Raw genomic sequence first — 16,837 nt, 5'->3', positions numbered from 1 at the left:
TTAGCATGACTCATGCATCACGAATGCCATGTGATATTCTAGGTTGTTTGCATTAGAATTCACGAATATATTGCATTGCATTATTTGATGTTGATGTGGATGGATGTTGGATGATCATTTAGTCCTCGTATGATATGATATGATGATGATACGGTATGGAAGACCAGTGAGGCCCATTCTACGCCCCTGGCACAATGTAATAGAAAGACCAGTGAGGCCCATTCTACGCCCCTGGCACAGTTGGAATATTATGTTATGTAAGAGAAAGACCAGTGAGGCCCATTCTGCGCCCCTGGCACAGTTGGACTATGTAGAGGACTACTGGTGACAAGTTCATCCTTGATGTGAATTGTCTGTGATGTGATGCATTCCATTATAGCATATATTTTAAATGTTTTATTATTCTGCTCACTGGGCTCTAGTAGCTTACCCCACTCCCTTAATCCCCAGGTTTGCAGGTACAGGATAGGTCAGGAGGTCAAGAAGAGTAAAGTTATGTTTATGTAATAGTTAGATGTGGACATGATGAATTATAAAGTATTGAATAGTCATGTAATAATGATATTGAGGATTAGAATTGTGCTTGACCCTATGTGTATGGTTATCCCCTTTGATATATGATCTATAAAAATATTTTTATGATGTTCAAGCTTAATGTATAATATGTTACCCCATTGGAGTATTTGATGAGGACTCCAATATGGGGTTGATGTTTATACTTATGAGTTGTGCATGCACAAGTTGAGTTTGGTAAATGAATGAGAAAAGTTCAAAATGTTTATGAAAATGTTGATCATGTATGGGATTAAACAGATTTACAGGATGTATGTTAGGCTTGCTATGGGTCCCGGCGGCCTTAAGTCGATCTGGATCCTAGCGCCGGTAGCAGTCCGGTTTCCAGGCTGTTACAACAGAAATCATAAGTGATGATCGAAATATCTCTAGAGCTCTTAATAGGGACAACAACACATTCTTTTTTATTAATAGTCAATTGGCGCATATCGTCTTCTATGGAAAATGAAAAAGAATAAGTTAAGTTTAACAAAGAGAAAAAGATGAGAGTATCGAGCCACACAGGACCATAGAGGGAAACTTATTTAATATACTTATATTTTCAATTGGTATGAAAAATGTGCCAAAATTAGAGGAAATTTAATATACAAAATTTAAACTTCTACTTTATGACGCATGATATGTCTGAAAAAAATAATTAGTTTATTATTTATTATAATAAAAATTTTGTATTTTTAATATACTCATTCACATAAATATACCGTTGAATTATATAAATTTTAAAATTTTTTCTATACATTATAATTAATACATGTCTTTACTATTCATTTCAAATTAAATAGATTCTTAAAATTGATTCCAGACTAAAATTTTCAACAACAGAATTTCTTGTTATATTAGAATTCAATCACATAATTAAAATTCTATTAAAATAAGACTACGACAAATTATTAAAGAAACAATCTTCATATTTTGATATTTTCTTTAAATTCGTTTTAAACCCCTTATAAATTTAAGTATTGAAAATTTTGTAATTCAAACCATTTAGTATTTTCTGATGATGACCGAATCTTTAGGATACTTAGAAAATAAGTAAATAGAAAGAATTTTCTGATAATAAAAATTAATTAATTTTTTATATTTTAAAATTTTTATTTTTTAAATATAAATTTGTTAATATATTTTTTATAAGTAAAATTAAACAATTAAAAAATCTTTTTTACAAAAATTTATCATGAAAAAATATTTTTCTAGTATAAATTATTTTTCATAAATAAACAGTCCCAGTATCGAAATTTCTCCACTTGTTGAGTGCAATTTTTCTATTTATGCAGACATCTCAACTAGTTGAGCGTGTACTCTTTACTTTCGAATGTAACTTTTCTATATATAGAGACCCTCGTCTCTGTCAACTTATCTCTACAGATCAAAATGGAGTTGCTTATTTTCCTTCTCCTCCTCCCTATCTTCCTCTTGTTTCTTCTCAAGATACACATAAGAAAACCTCGTCTCCCTCCTGGTCCCAAGGGTCTTCCCTTGGTAGGAAACCTTTTCCAGCTTGACAACTCCAACATTCAAAAACATTTATGGCAGCTTTCCAAACAGTATGGACCTCTCATGTCCTTAAGACTAGGATTCAAGCAAACTCTAATAGTCTCTTCAGCCAAAATGGCTAAAGAGGTTTTGAAAACCCAAGATCTTGAATTCTGTAGCAGGCCTTCCTTGCTTGGTCTACAGAGATTATCCTACAATGGTTTAGATTTGGCTTTTGCACCCTATGATGCTTATTGGAGAGAGATGAGAAAAATCTGTGTCGTCTATCTCTTCAACTCAAATCGAGTCCAGGGGTTTCGTCCCATTAGAGAAGATGAAGTTTCTCGTATGCTTGAAAATATATTGAAAGTAGCTGATGCTTCTAAACCTGTCAACTTGACTGAAGCAATGATGGCTCTTACGAGTGCTGCAATATGCAGAGTTGCTTTTGGAAAGAGATTTGAGGAAGGAGGAAATGAAGCCAAGAGGTTTCATGAGTTGCTTAATGAAACTCAGGCCATGTTTGTGGGATTCTTCTTTTCAGATTATTTTCCTTACATCGGTCGCATTGTTGATAAATTCTCTGGACTTCTCTCCAGACTCGAAAAGAATTTCCATGATTTTGATGCTTTCTACCAAGAACTCATCGATGAACACCTCGATCCAAAGAGGCAAAAGCCACAGCATGAGGACATTCTTGATGTTTTACTTCAGCTTTGGAGGGATCGTTCATTTAAAGTTCAACTAACTTTTGAGCACATCAAAGCAATTCTCATGGTAATGCTATCTTATCTCAATATTTTATTTGTTATTATTTTTATTATTGCTGACCTCACCCTTACAGATATGCAATAATACAATTGCAGGATAATAGTTTATTATTATTCTTTATTAATTAGCATGGGCACAAATTGTATTTCTCTAAGTTTTGAGCTTCGTTCCAAAACTTATATTTTCATTTTCATGTCTACGTAGAACGTATTTGTTGCAGGAACAGACACAAGTGCTGCTGCTGTGATATGGGCTATGAGTTTTCTAATGAAAAATCCTAAAACAATGAAAAAAGTTCAAGATGAAATAAGAAGCTTAATTGGGAAAAGGGGTTTTGTAGATGAAGATGATATTCAACAATTGCCTTAAAAATACTAGTGAAGTTTGGGAAGACTTAAATGCAGCTAAATTCATGGCAATAGAAAAGTCTTTAAATCTGCTGGTTTAAAAGTCTACATGTTAGCTTTGTGTTTAGGTTCTGAGTTTTGAATCTGATTCAGTTGTGGCCCTTTCTTGGATTGCATCCCTTTCCTCTGCTGCTTGGAGACTCACTTCTTTCTCTTTTTCTTTTGCTGATTGCCTTAAAATGATCCAAAAGTTCAGTCCAAGCACACTCTCAGAGAGGCAATTTGGTTAGCAGATTCTCTTGCAAATAAGGTCTATATAGAAATGCAGATTTCGCAGCTTGGTTTTAGTTTCTTGATGCTCCTTTTATTAGTTTGCAGCTGTGATTTGGATATTTATGTTTGTTTTTGCCTTCTTATTTTAGGTCTCACTTGGTATTTATACACTGTATTTTCCATTAAGAATTTAGTTAATCTGTTGATTAGTCTCTTATACTTTTGATAAATCGAATGTATTTTTTTGTTTTAATCGATCAGATTGATTAGTTTAGTTTTTCCAGTCAACCGATTTAATATATATTACATCTACTCTTTAACTTGTAAAAACGAATATAACTCAAAAAATGAATAAAATTTCCTCTGAATATACATGTAATGAATATATACAATCTGCTACAATTTTAAAATATAAAAATATGAGAAAGTGGGCCAATGACTGGTCTAGTTAATTCATAATATATTTACATAACTATTCTGTTTATGAGGATAAAAATAAATTATATATACACACCAAACAAAATATATTCAGTAATGAGTACATAATTTATATATTATACTCCAAAATTACAACAAAGGACTTAAAATTGGATCGACATTGACTAGAATCTGAAACTGATGAAGTGGAAGAAAAGACAATATTAAAAATTATAAAATGCTAGGAGTGAATCACCAACAAAAATCAGTAATATTAAAAATATAAGGGTGAGTACAATTTACTCAGTGAGTGGGTAAATAAATAATAAATAAAAAATATAAAGTTTTGATACTTAATAGTACCGAATATTAAGCTAAAATAAATAAGTTGAATAAATACAATTTAATTCAATGAATATAAATGAAACGACCCAAAATCGGACCGCTACCGGTGCTAGGATCCAAATCGACTTAAGGTCGCCAGGATCCGTAGCAAGCCTAACATACAACCTGTCATACCTGATAAATCTCATACATGATCATACATTTTTCATAAAACTTTAAACTTTTTCATTCACCAAGCTCAACCTGTGTATGCACTATACATTAAACATACAAACCCCAGACTAGAGCCCTCAACAAATGCTCTAGTTGGGTCATCATTACTATAATCAAGTTTGGCTTTCATAAAACATTATTAAAATATTTCATTAAAAAGATAATGTACCAAAAGGGATTTACATACACTAGGGCCAAGCACAATTCTATTCTCAATACAATCATTTACATTACATCACATTATAACATTTTACAATACATGTTCCACATCTAACTATTACATATACGCAACTTCAACCTGGAAGACTCTCCGGTCTAACCTGTACCTGCAAACCTGGGGGTTAAGGGAAAGAGGGGTGAGCTACTAGAGCTCAGTGAGCAGAATAGCAAAACAGTATATTAAAACATATGCTTTCATGGAATGCATCACATCACAGACAATACACATCAAGGATAGACTTGTCATCAATAGCCCTCTACATAATCCAATCATGCCAGGGGCGTAGTGCAGGCTACATCTGGTCTTTCTCTTACACGTAACATATCATAACATATCCAATTATGCCGGGGCGTAGTGCAGGCCACATCCGGACTTTCTCTTACATCGTGCCAGGGGCGTAGTGCAGGCCACATCTGGTCTTTCCACATCATATCACATCATATCATATCCTATCGAGGACTAATGGGTCATCCAACATCCATCCGCATCAACATCATAATATGCAATGCAACATATTCGTGGATTCTAATGCAAACAACCTAGTAAATAACATGATATTCATGATGCATGAACATGCTCAAAACTGATTTAATTTGATACATAAAGATTCATTCTACTCACCTCATGCTGACTCTGAAGCAGCTAGCTCACTGCTGGGGTCCTCGGTTCCTCGGGTCCGAACCTACACAGGTGGACTCAAAATGAGGGACCAACCATACACTAACATAACTCTAAACTACTCCCCAAAAAACCCCCCAAAACATCATAAAACAATCCTAGAAATCATGCAAAGGAAGGTTGAACAGGGCACTTTCGGCTGCAGGTTCGGCGGCCGAAAGTCCCTCCGGAGCCGAAACTCAGCCACTTTCGGTGGCCGAAAGTCCCTTCCAGAGACGAAACTCATGCACCTTCGGCGGCACTGTAACGACCCCAAAATGGACCGTCACCGGCGCTAGGATTCAGATCGGCTTAAGGCTGCCAGAACCCGTAGCAAGCCTGCTATACTCTCTGTGTACCCGTAAATCTCATACATGATCATACATTTCCTGTGAAAATAAAAGCTCTTTTCTGAACCAAGGCTTAACCTGTGCATGCACTATCTCGGTACTCTGTACTCTGTACCCCTGACTAGAGCTTGCTCTAGATGGGTTATCTCATACCTGTTAAGCCTGGTTTTTCACATACTCTGTCAAACATATACATACTAGATCATGTACATAACAAAAGATTTACAACACAAACTACTAAGTCAAGCACAACTGTAACTGAATACACAACTAGTACATCTCTTTAATGTTACATGTCCACACTAAGCTATTACATATCTCTTTTCTCTTTTTGTATTCTCCTGGATCCCCCTCTGTACACTGTACACTGAACCTGCAAGACTGGGGTTAAGGGAGTGGGATGAGCTCTATAGCCCAGTGAGTAGAACAGTAAAACATACCATTTAAAATATGATCCTATGGAATGCATCATAACACAGACAATCCACATCAAGGGTAAACCTGTCACCACATAGTCTCAGTAACTCTGTCGTGCCAGGGCGTAGAATCGAGCACCTGGTCTTCCTGTCATATATGTATACGTGTATATAACACCTGTACTTACCATTGCCAGGGCGTAGTCAAAGGCTCCTGGTCTTTACTATACCTGTCAGGGCGTAGTCAAAGGCTCCTGGTCTTAACTCAGAGACTATTGGATCATTCAGCATTCACCCACATCAACAATTAACTAAGCAATGCAACATATTCGTGGATTCTAATGCAATCAACCTATTGTATAATCATGATGCATGAGATATGCTAAAAACATTCCATTGCTCAATTAAAAGAATTAAGTTTAGTTCCACTCACCTCTGGCTATCTGGACTAACTGACTCTGCAGGCTCTGTAAACTCTGGAGCAGTACTCACTGCTGCTCTCTCTGGTTCCTCTGGTTTGTGTAAGCACAGAAAGACTCAAATGAGGGACCAAATTAGCTTAAGAATAACTCTATTAAACTCCCCAAGAATCCCCTTAAACTCACTCTAAAACTCATGCAAAGCATGCAAAAGAAAAGCTGGACAGGACACTTTCGGCGGCAGGTTCGGCGGCCGAAAGTCCTCTCCAGAGCCGAAACTCATGCACCTCGGCGGCCGAATCTCAACTTTCGGCAGCCGAACCCTTTCGGGGGCTAGTTTCGGGGGCTGAAAGGCACTCCAGAGACGAAAGTCTCTAACCTTCGGCGGCACCTTCAGCGGCCGAACTCCCCTCCAGAGCCGAAAGTCTAAAAGCTCGGGGGCAAGCTTGGGCAGCCGAAGTCACCTCCTCTCACCTCCTCAGGGGTTCGGCGGCCGAAGGTTCCTTCGGCTGCCGAACCTGAGTTCATCAGCAGGGCAGAAACTTGCCCTGCCTCTCGCCAAAAACACAAAACTCCTCCAAACTCAAATACCTCACTTCCTCAACTTGCATACACCTAAGTATATGCTCAAAGGGGTCAAAAACTACCTAAGAACCCCAACAACACAAAACACATAACACATAAACAAGCTTTTCTCACAAAATCATTAAAAACTCTCTTTTAACCTATTCATGCAACTCTCTCCATAAACCCCGTAAAACCATTATAAATCATAAAAATAAGTTCAGGATCTTCACTTACCTTTTGAAATTAAGTTGATAAATGATCCTAACGTGGAGTTTTGAAGCAAACTACAACATTATCCATATCTTGTCATAAAATAAATTGTAGCTAAAAATAGAATTTTGGTGGTTAGATGATTTTGCCACAACATATTTTTCCCGTGACATACCGTAGCTAGAAGTGGCGTAACTAAAGTTTAGTTACAGGATTTACCTGTGTTGTGGCTAAAATAAATATTTATAGTCACACTTTTTATTTAAATGAAGCAAAAATATTGCCATTAAAAATAAATATTGTGGCTAGTTATTAGCCACAAATGGAATATTTGTAACCACATTTTCTTTTTGCCACAACAACTTTTTTTTGTAAGTGATTTTGCTATGATTATGTTACAAAAATAATAATGTGGCAATTTAAACTTATGTATAGTTACAAATTTAATTTTATGGCTAACATATCTAAATTTAGCCATAAACTTAATTGTATGACAAAAAATATTTACTATTAGCCACATTTAAATAATTATAATGCAAGAATAAAATTTATAACCACAAAAATAAGAAAGTGACAAGTTCTAGTATAATTGTTACACTTAATTTTATTTTATAACTATTGAATAAAGCCACAAAATTATTAAATTAGAAGCTATTCTAAATATAGTACATACGGCTACTATTAATTATTTGTAGCTAAAATGTAATATTTATTTAATTTATTATTATTTAATGGGATTATATTATAATTTACTATTACATATGTTATTTATCTATTAATAATTTTGGTAAAATTTATAATAGAATATAAAATTTATATAAAAAATTTAGCTAAAATTTAAATTTATAAAATAATTATATATTAATATTAAGACTCAATCAGAATGACAATTATAAAATAATAATACATTTAAGTCAAAATAACTAATATCCAAAATAAACTAATTTAAGTCATAAACCAATCACACTAAAAATACTTGAAATTATAATACCATACTAACACTAATATTAATATCTAAATTTTTTAAAAGTAGTATTATAAGGCTGCTGGCTGCTTCAAAATCCAAAACTTCAAATATACTGCAAATCATCCTCCAATTTCATCATCTTGGGAATCCTCCATAGGCTGTATAAAATTTTATTTCAAAATATTAATAACAAAATTATATAAAATAGATAAGGTTCATACTAGTTATATAGCTTACAAAAATTCTTATATTAGAAAAAAAATGAGACTTAGTTTTTAATCACTTACTGATGCAATATTATTGTTTTTCTCCAAAAGCATCTTGAATTTCTGCTCTCATATTCTATTCATCTCTGCAAGTTTCTCATCCATTTGCTTCTTAACATCATTTACTTGTTCACTTGCTTCTTTTTGAATTTGTTGGACACGCTCGTTTGCTTCTCTTTTTGAAGTATCAAGTTGTTTAAGTAGTTCTATCTTTGTAGGTCTAGCACCAAAATATTCCGTGACATTTTTTCCAGGACCATAAGCACGTACATAACCATTTTTTCTGGCCCAAGTACATCAGCAAACATAGCATCATCATCCAGTGAAATTTGTCATTCTTCTCGTTATTTCTTTAGTTGCTGAAACTTTTCCTGTAGAGATATTTATATTTATTGATATTAAAAAAAATCAAAATATAGCATAAAATACATAACAAATAAATAAAACATATGTAAAAAGTATTACAATGGCTTCTTGTGATATTGGATCAATTTCTTTGCCTTGCTTTCTCTTTCTGGATTCAAGAAAAAGCTCTAAGCGAGAAAGTGTTTTTCCATTTTTTTTGTTCTTCTGTTCAAATAAATATAACAATTAGTATTAGTTTATCATAGATCTATATCAATAAAAATTTGAGTTCAACCAAAACCAAACTTTCCGTAAAAGAGTCAATTGACTTAACTACAAATATGCTGCAGATAAACAAAACTTGTATAAAAGAGCTAACATTTTTACAGCTAATGATATCAATTCAAGCGTTAAAATTCATAATACTGTTGATTATTATTTACTCTACAAGTTTGGATGCTCATAGGGTTGACCAATCATAATTCATTCCTATATTTAGAATATTAAACATGGTCAAATTTCACCATTAAATGAGTGAGTTATTAATGGTGTTTGCTGTCTAATCTAATACTACTAAAAAATTGTCATGTTTAACTTTAATGAGCATAAAGAAAAAGGGGATTTGTTTTGATGTGGGAAATGAAGGTTAATAATGGCAGTCTGAATCTAATTAGGCATTTACAGAAAAAATAATAAATGGTATATCAAAAAGTTCTAACAATCATATGAACTTCAAAAGGCATTATTTTTTTTTTTTTGATAAAAATAGCTTTTATTAGAACTTTGAGAGTTATAGCAGAATACAAAGAATAACAACAAGCAGCTAGCTTATACCATTACAGGTTGACCAGTTCTTGATTGTTGAACTACTAAAAAGAATTTGGATTAAGGAATAAGGAAAGCTAGGCACATCTTAAACCAAACAAAAGATCCATAAAAGATCAAATCATAAACTTTCTCAAGTTCTAAACTAGAATTATCAAATACTATTTTGTTTCTTTCTAGCCATAGTCCACTAAAAATGGATTATTTGTATATCATTTAATTAATAAAAAATACTATAATACTAATAAAATAAAAACAAACTCATACCATATGATCTCTCAGCCAAGCAAAGCTTTTTGTCCCCGTGTATGGCGGCATAAAACGCTTGCATCTATTTGTCTTATTTTTGTTGCTTCTCTCTAAAGAAAACAATGAAAAATTTTCAGAATTTATGTTAGCTAACAGAAACTGAATTCATATAAAATAAATTATTAAATTTTACACGAATTTTTAATACCTGAAATGCATTTTCTGTCCAAAGATTAACCAAATACTTCCAATCTTTTACATCCATATCCTTAGGCTTGTTTCGGAGACGAAGTGAATAAGTTGCCTTTGAATCAAAGTACTTCTTCTTCAACTTATGCCTATAATTCCTATATAATGCATTCATATGACCGAAAATTGCTCCCTTTCTTGCATCAGAATACTCAAAAGTGAACTTTCCTTTTAGCAAAGAAGTAAGAAATAAATATTATGATACTTAATAGAACTAAAAAAATTATAATCATTTTATAATGGATGTAATTTAATATAAATTTTCGTACTAATATGGTAGACCACATAAGGTCGAGCTTATCATCGGTAATCTTATTCCATTGTTTCACTTGCAATGGACAACACGACACACTTCTAATAATTTGTCCTAAAAACCAAACAAATGCAGTAGCATTATCACCAATAGCTTGATCATCTTCATCAAATTCTACTGGCAATTTTTGTCCATTCTCCAATTGTGTGATTTTCAAGCATCGTGTTGGTCCTCTAGTTTTTCTTTTAATTATATTGGAACCTATTTCAAAATAAAAGTAAAACAATAATCATATAATAACAAGAATTTCTGTACATAGAACAAGTAAACATAATCAATTATTTAAATAAAATTAAATGAGTAAACCTGTTGCTGCAGTTGCATTTGGATTTTGAAGTTGATTAGAAGTGTGATCAACAGTAACTGCGGGTAGCTCGTCACCAAGTCCATTTGGTAAAATATTATAATCTCGAAATAGAGTGTATATATCAATGGGTTTCGAAGGGAACTTCTTATAACTATCCATCATATTTTTCACATCTGTATCATCTTTAACCTCTATCAATGCATCAAGATCACTAAGAGATTTATCAGCCTTCAAGTAATAAAATTTATCTCCTTTTATAACATCAAATCCACAATCCTTTTTCAAGTCATCCAATATATCAAAAAATGAGATGAAATCAACATCAAAATTAGGTTTCTCCATGAACCTACCATTTTCATATATTCTATTTGGTGAAAATATAAAATGACCTTCATAATGATACCTCATTGTCTTCTGACTAGTATTCCCTAAAAAAAAAAATTGAAGTTAGCCATATAATTATTTATGAAAACAACTTAAAATTTATAAATCACATAAATATTATTTACCTTGAAAATTTGAAGCCTGATTTTGGTATAACTCTTGAGTTTCTTGAAAGTTCTGGTTAACATTATTTTCAGTCTCATTTTCCAAGTTAATATTGATGGAATTCCCTTTCCGCAACTTGCATCGTCGAGCCATGATGTTTGCTTCTGCTTCATGAAAAAAATTGAATATTACACATAGAAGATAAATTAATATAAAAATAGTGAATCAAAGCTTTTTAACAGATGAAAAACGAATGAAAAGTAAATATCAGATGCCTTTCACGTGTTTAACCTAGAACAATTACAATGAAACATTAATTTTAAGGCTTTTGTAATTTTAAACATACCTGATTGGATTTGATAGTGGGAGCTTCTCTTTTTGATAGTGGACAGAAATTGAAAACTGAATGAATCATGAGTGAGAATGAATCAGTAGCGGCTGTAAGGAGGGAATTTTTAATTTTAAGGTTTTCATTCCCCCAAGCCAAAAAGCTTAACATTATATTGCCGCCACTAATTGATAGGGTTCCCTTTATTAATTAATATAATATTATTTATTTTTATTTTTTTGTAATTAAAATATTTTATATTTTTAATTAAATAAGCAAAATAAAATAATTTTAATTTGCTTAAGCAGATTCAAAATCAACGCTATGAATTTTTTTTTAAAAGAAAAAAAATCATGACCACACCTTCGTAGAGCTGTATTTTTAACATCAAAATAAATTTATTTTCAAAAAAAAAACTTTAAAATTAATTTATACACAAAATACAAATATGTAGGTAAAAAAAAAATTCAAGTATGTAAAAAAAAAATTTTTAAATGTGCCAAATTTGGCATAATTGTGTTTTTTGATGGAATAAGACCCTAAAAGTGTTAAATCGTTGGTTAAAAATTTGGAATAATTTTGGTATAAATTTAATTTATATATTGTGGATAAAGAATTTTGGTTTTTTGGTTACCGATTAGTAATTATGTTTAGTAATTAGTAATTCTGTAAAAAAATTTCAATTACCATAATTTCCAAATTTGTAATTGGTCATGGTGATGGTTATAAAATGCTAACCTTTAAGCATATGGTAGTGTAAAGTTCATGTTACTAAGGGTGTGTAGTACCGGTTCTCAAACTGATTCCTAGAAGAAAGCGGTACTATATAAAAAAACGATTCCTGGAAATTAAAATAAAACTTTAATTCTTTACTTAAATTAATTTAAAGTCAAGAACATTAAAAAAAAAAGATGGGACGCAAAATAAACGATAGTGTCTTTCTTACTCCAAAATGTTATACTCATACATTATAAACAAAATTGTTATTTATTAGTAATCATTTATTCAAATATTCAATTAAAATAAAACTTTAATGGTTCACTTTAATTAGTTTAAAGTCAATAACATTAAAAAAGAAACAATGGGGGCCAAAATAAATGACAGTTACTTGCTTACCCTAAAATATTATACTTATACATTATAAACAAAATATAATAATTATTAGTAATTATTTATTCAAATATTCATTTAAAATAAAACTTTAATTGTTCACTTTAATTAGTTTAAAGTCAATAACATTAAAAAAGAAATAACGTGGCGCACAATAAACAGCAGTGCATTTCTTACCCCAAAATATTATATTGTTAATCATTAGTAATCATTTATTCAAATATTCAATTAAAATAAAACTTTAATTCTTTACTTAAATTAGTTTAAAGTCAAGAACATTAAAAAAAAAGATGGAACGCACAATATAAACGACAGTGCCTTTCATACCCCAAAATATTATACTTATACATTATAAACAAACTTGTTATTTATTAGTAATCATTTATTCAAATATTCAATTAAAATAAAACTTTAATTATTCACTTTAATTAGTTTAAAGACAAGAACAATAAAAAAAGAAACAATCGGGTGCAAAATAAACGACAGTGTTTAAACATTAAAAAAGAAATGATGGGTGTAAAATAAATAACAATACTTTTTTTACCCCAAAGTATTATACTTATATATTATAAACAAACTTGTTATCTATTAGAAATTATTTATTCAAATTTTCAATTAAAATAAAACTAAAATTGATAATTATAACTAAAATTGATTCATTAATATGTAACTTTTTAAGTTAGAAAATAATTCTCAATAACTTTTCTATCTAAACAAATGGACAATAGGAGAAAAATTGATTGAGAGATAAAAAAAAACATATTATATGAAATTTTTTAGAACCTCTAAGCATATTTTTTGAACTTGATAAACCAATATATAATACCTAGAGGACCTCAGAGTAATTCTCCAAATTATTTTATTAGTTATAGTATTCTATCATAGTTATATAATTGTGGCTAATTTGATAGCTAATTCAATGACTCTTTGATAATTATAACTAAAGTATCATAGTACTCATATAATTCCTTTAGCTACGATATTGTGGCTAATGATTTAGTAATAGTTATGACAAACATAATTACATGACTAATATTTTTATGTTTCTGCCATAAATTTTTTGTAATGACTAATAAATTGTAGCTAATAAAATAATTATTACTACAATCATATTAGTTTCGTGGCTATTAAAAGTGTTATCTATAATATTAATGTGTTGTGACTATAATGGTAGTAATTGTTACAAAAAAATTAAATTTATAGCTATTATATCTATTAGCTATGATATTACTTTGTAGCTAAAATTAATTGTGGCAAATAGTCAACAAATAGTTACATTATATATAAAATAAAACAAAAAATACATATTAGTTATAATTGTTGCATTTTTGTTACTAAATAGTTTAAATTAGCCACAATAGGTTTTTAGCCGTAATAAAATAAATATATTAGCCACAATAATTTTTTTTGTAGCTACGTATCGTAACTAGAGATGTAATATGTTGTAGTTAACTCTCCTTCAAACTCTTCAAAATTCACAACTTTGTGTTTTTAGCTCAAAACCTTCAAAATAACATAAAACTCAATCAAATCTTTGCAAGATTGGATGAAAACATGAAAGAACGCTTAAAAGGACAGAGTCTCACCTCAGCAAGTGAAAGAAACGGCGAAGCTTATCCTTTCAACCGACTAAGGGCCATTTTATAGGTGGCTGGCCAGACCACCTTCGGCGGCCACACGTGAAACCGAAAGCCATGCATGTTTGGCGGCCGAACCTCACCTTCGGCGGCCAAACCTCACCTTCGGCGGCCGAACCTGGCTTTTCTGCCTTGGTTCATTTCTCTTAAAAAAAAAACTCATTGCATTTTCACTTTAAAACATTAAAACATTCCATATTACTTTAGAAAAACATAAATCTTACCCTTTTAGAGAATCCCGACATCCCAGATTCCACCGGACGACAGGAATTCCGATGCCGAACTCTAGCCGGGTATTACAGGCACCTTCGGTGGGCGAAACTTCCCTCCAAAGCCGAAAGCCCAACTTTCGGGGGCAGGGTTCGACAGCCAAAAGCTTGCCTCCACAGGCAGGTTTGGCGGCCGAAAGTGCCTTCGGCTGCCAAACCTAAGTTCTTCTAGAAGTGGCAGAACTCAGCCCTTATGCACATTTTGCCTTTCAAACCTTCCAAACTCAAACACAACACTCCTAAACATGCATAAACACATTCATAAGTATATAGGGGTCTCAAACTATCCTATACCCCAACAAACACCAACATGGCAACTCATTAATCATGCATTTCATACTTAACTCACAAAAACCCTAACATATTAACAACTAGTCTAAACATGCATTTCTACCCCATAAATCTTCATGAAACTTGTTTAAATCATCGAAGGAGGCGAGGATCGATGCTTACCTCTTAAAGATCGAGAGAAAACGTGACCCAACTTGGAGATTTGGGGAAAATGGGTTCCGGAGCTCTCCAAGCTTCCAAACTTCGATCTTTGCTCTAAAACTTCAAAACCAAATTAAAACTTGTTAAAAACTTGTAGGATTTGAAGGAAAACCTCAAAACCAACCATGAAAGGGCATGAACTCACCTTTGCCCGAAACATAGAGGAGAAAGCTCGTCCATTTTCGGACATAGGGCCTTTTATAGGTGGCTGGCCAGACCACCTTCGGAAGCCAAAGGTGACTCCAAAACTCCACCAAGTTCGGCGGCCGAATATGAGGTTGGGCGACCGAACCTGGATTTTCCTCTATGGTGTTTTTTCCTTTCAAAACTCAATTTCTTTCATACTTAAAACTTTAAAAACATGTAAAAACATTTTAGAAAAACATATTCTTACCCTTCTAGAGAGTTCTGACATCCGAGATTCTGCCGGACGATAGGAATTCCGATGCCAGAGTCTAGCAGGGTATTACATTCCCCCCTTTAAGAACATTTGTCCCCGAATGTTCACCAAACAAGCATAGCAAGGCATAACACATATAAACACATAGATACTAACCTTAAAAGAGATGAGGGTATTGCTGAAGCATAGACTCCCGTGTCTCCCAGGTATATTCTTCTATATTGTGGTGATTCCAAAGGACTTTCACCATCGGAATTTCCTTATTCCTCAGCTTTCTGATCTGCGTGTCTAGGATCCGCACTGGCTGCTCAACATAAGTGAGATCTCCTTGGATCTCCACATCAGGCTCACTAAGAACCTTACCCGGATCTGACACGAACTTTCGTAACATGGAAACATGGAAAACCGGATGGATTCTTTCCATAGAAGCAGGTAAGTCCAACTTATACGATACATTCCCAATCTTCTGCAAGATCTCGAAGGGTCCGATGTACCGTGGAGCTAGCTTACATTTCTTTTCAAACCGAATCACCCCTTTCATAGGAGACACCTTGAGCAATACCAAATCTCCCTCCTGAAACTCCAAATGCTTCCTGCGGACATCTGCATAACTCTTAATAATACACTTATTTTTATTTTTTATATAATTTAAAAATACAAAATTAATATAATTAAAATTGTAAAATTAATTTTTTAAAATGATAAATAATTTTTAAAAAGTGATATATATAAACATATAAAAGGAATCAATATTATGATTTTATAATTTTCAACTTTAACATATAATACTAAAAAACTTAGATGGTGTAATAAAGAAAAACAAGAAGAGAAAAGAGGAAAGGCTTCAGAATTTGCCAACTTTATTTTGGAGTCATGGTTTGGTTTTGCAATTTCTCTACCGATCGTTTGCTTTTTGTAGTTGTTTTGTCGTTTAATTTCACTTTGTCTTTTGTTTTGTTGTGTTTTCCTTTCCGTTTTTGGGTTTTTATCCCTTTCCGTTCTCTCATCATGGATTTAATATTTTTTTTGTTATTTGATTTGCGCTCTTTGTGTTTAGGTCTCTATTGCTAATTCTGAAAGAATTCTTTAGTATTTGATGTCAAAATTTGAGATCGTATCTGACGATACTACACTTGCAAGCTATTCTTTAGATAAGCTCTATAGCATCTCCCTCTAGTTGGTGTTTAATTGGAGTTTTGGATTGTTCTTGCAAGTTAGCCTTTTATTTTTCAATTTGTTTTTGTTTGTATTTATTTTGGTTGCCTTTTATGTTGGCTCTGTTTTGTTGTTTATGGTGCTTTACCTGTGGTGTGATTGTATTATTGCGGTGGCGTCGGTGT

General features: G+C 32.3%; 2 protein-coding genes across 3 annotated transcripts; one reads left to right on the top strand and one right to left on the bottom strand.

Annotated features, from left to right (window-relative positions):
* Positions 1-1,870: 1,870 nt before the first annotated feature.
* Positions 1,871-3,186, top strand: LOC122723743 (cytochrome P450 83B1-like). Of its 2 annotated transcripts, none has more exons than XM_043957118.1 (2): positions 1,871-2,823; positions 3,022-3,186. In XM_043957118.1, the coding sequence occupies exons 1-2, from the start codon at positions 1,945-1,947 to the stop codon at positions 3,184-3,186; spliced, it is 1,044 nt and encodes a 347-aa protein (XP_043813053.1). In that variant the 5' UTR covers positions 1,871-1,944. The 2 variants fall into 2 exon arrangements, with proteins under 2 accessions (XP_043813053.1, XP_043813054.1); XM_043957119.1 differs by having other exon boundaries at positions 3,038-3,158.
* A 6,735-nt stretch (positions 3,187-9,921) lies between these two features.
* On the bottom strand, positions 9,922-11,637 carry LOC122723740. Its single transcript, XM_043957102.1, has 5 exons — positions 11,608-11,637; positions 11,282-11,425; positions 10,772-11,200; positions 10,112-10,666; positions 9,922-10,013 (listed from the first exon to the last, which is right to left on the bottom strand). Exons 2-4 carry the CDS (start codon positions 11,412-11,414, stop codon positions 10,305-10,307), a joined length of 924 nt encoding a protein of 307 aa, XP_043813037.1. The 5' UTR covers positions 11,415-11,425; positions 11,608-11,637; the 3' UTR covers positions 9,922-10,013; positions 10,112-10,304.
* Between the last annotated feature and the right edge of the window lie 5,200 nt (positions 11,638-16,837).

The sequence above is a fragment of the Manihot esculenta genome, chromosome 5, assembly GCF_001659605.2.
Source record: "Manihot esculenta cultivar AM560-2 chromosome 5, M.esculenta_v8, whole genome shotgun sequence".
NCBI classification, from domain to species: Eukaryota; Viridiplantae; Streptophyta; class Magnoliopsida; order Malpighiales; family Euphorbiaceae; genus Manihot; species Manihot esculenta.
This window is presented reverse-complemented; position numbering and strand designations above follow the sequence as displayed.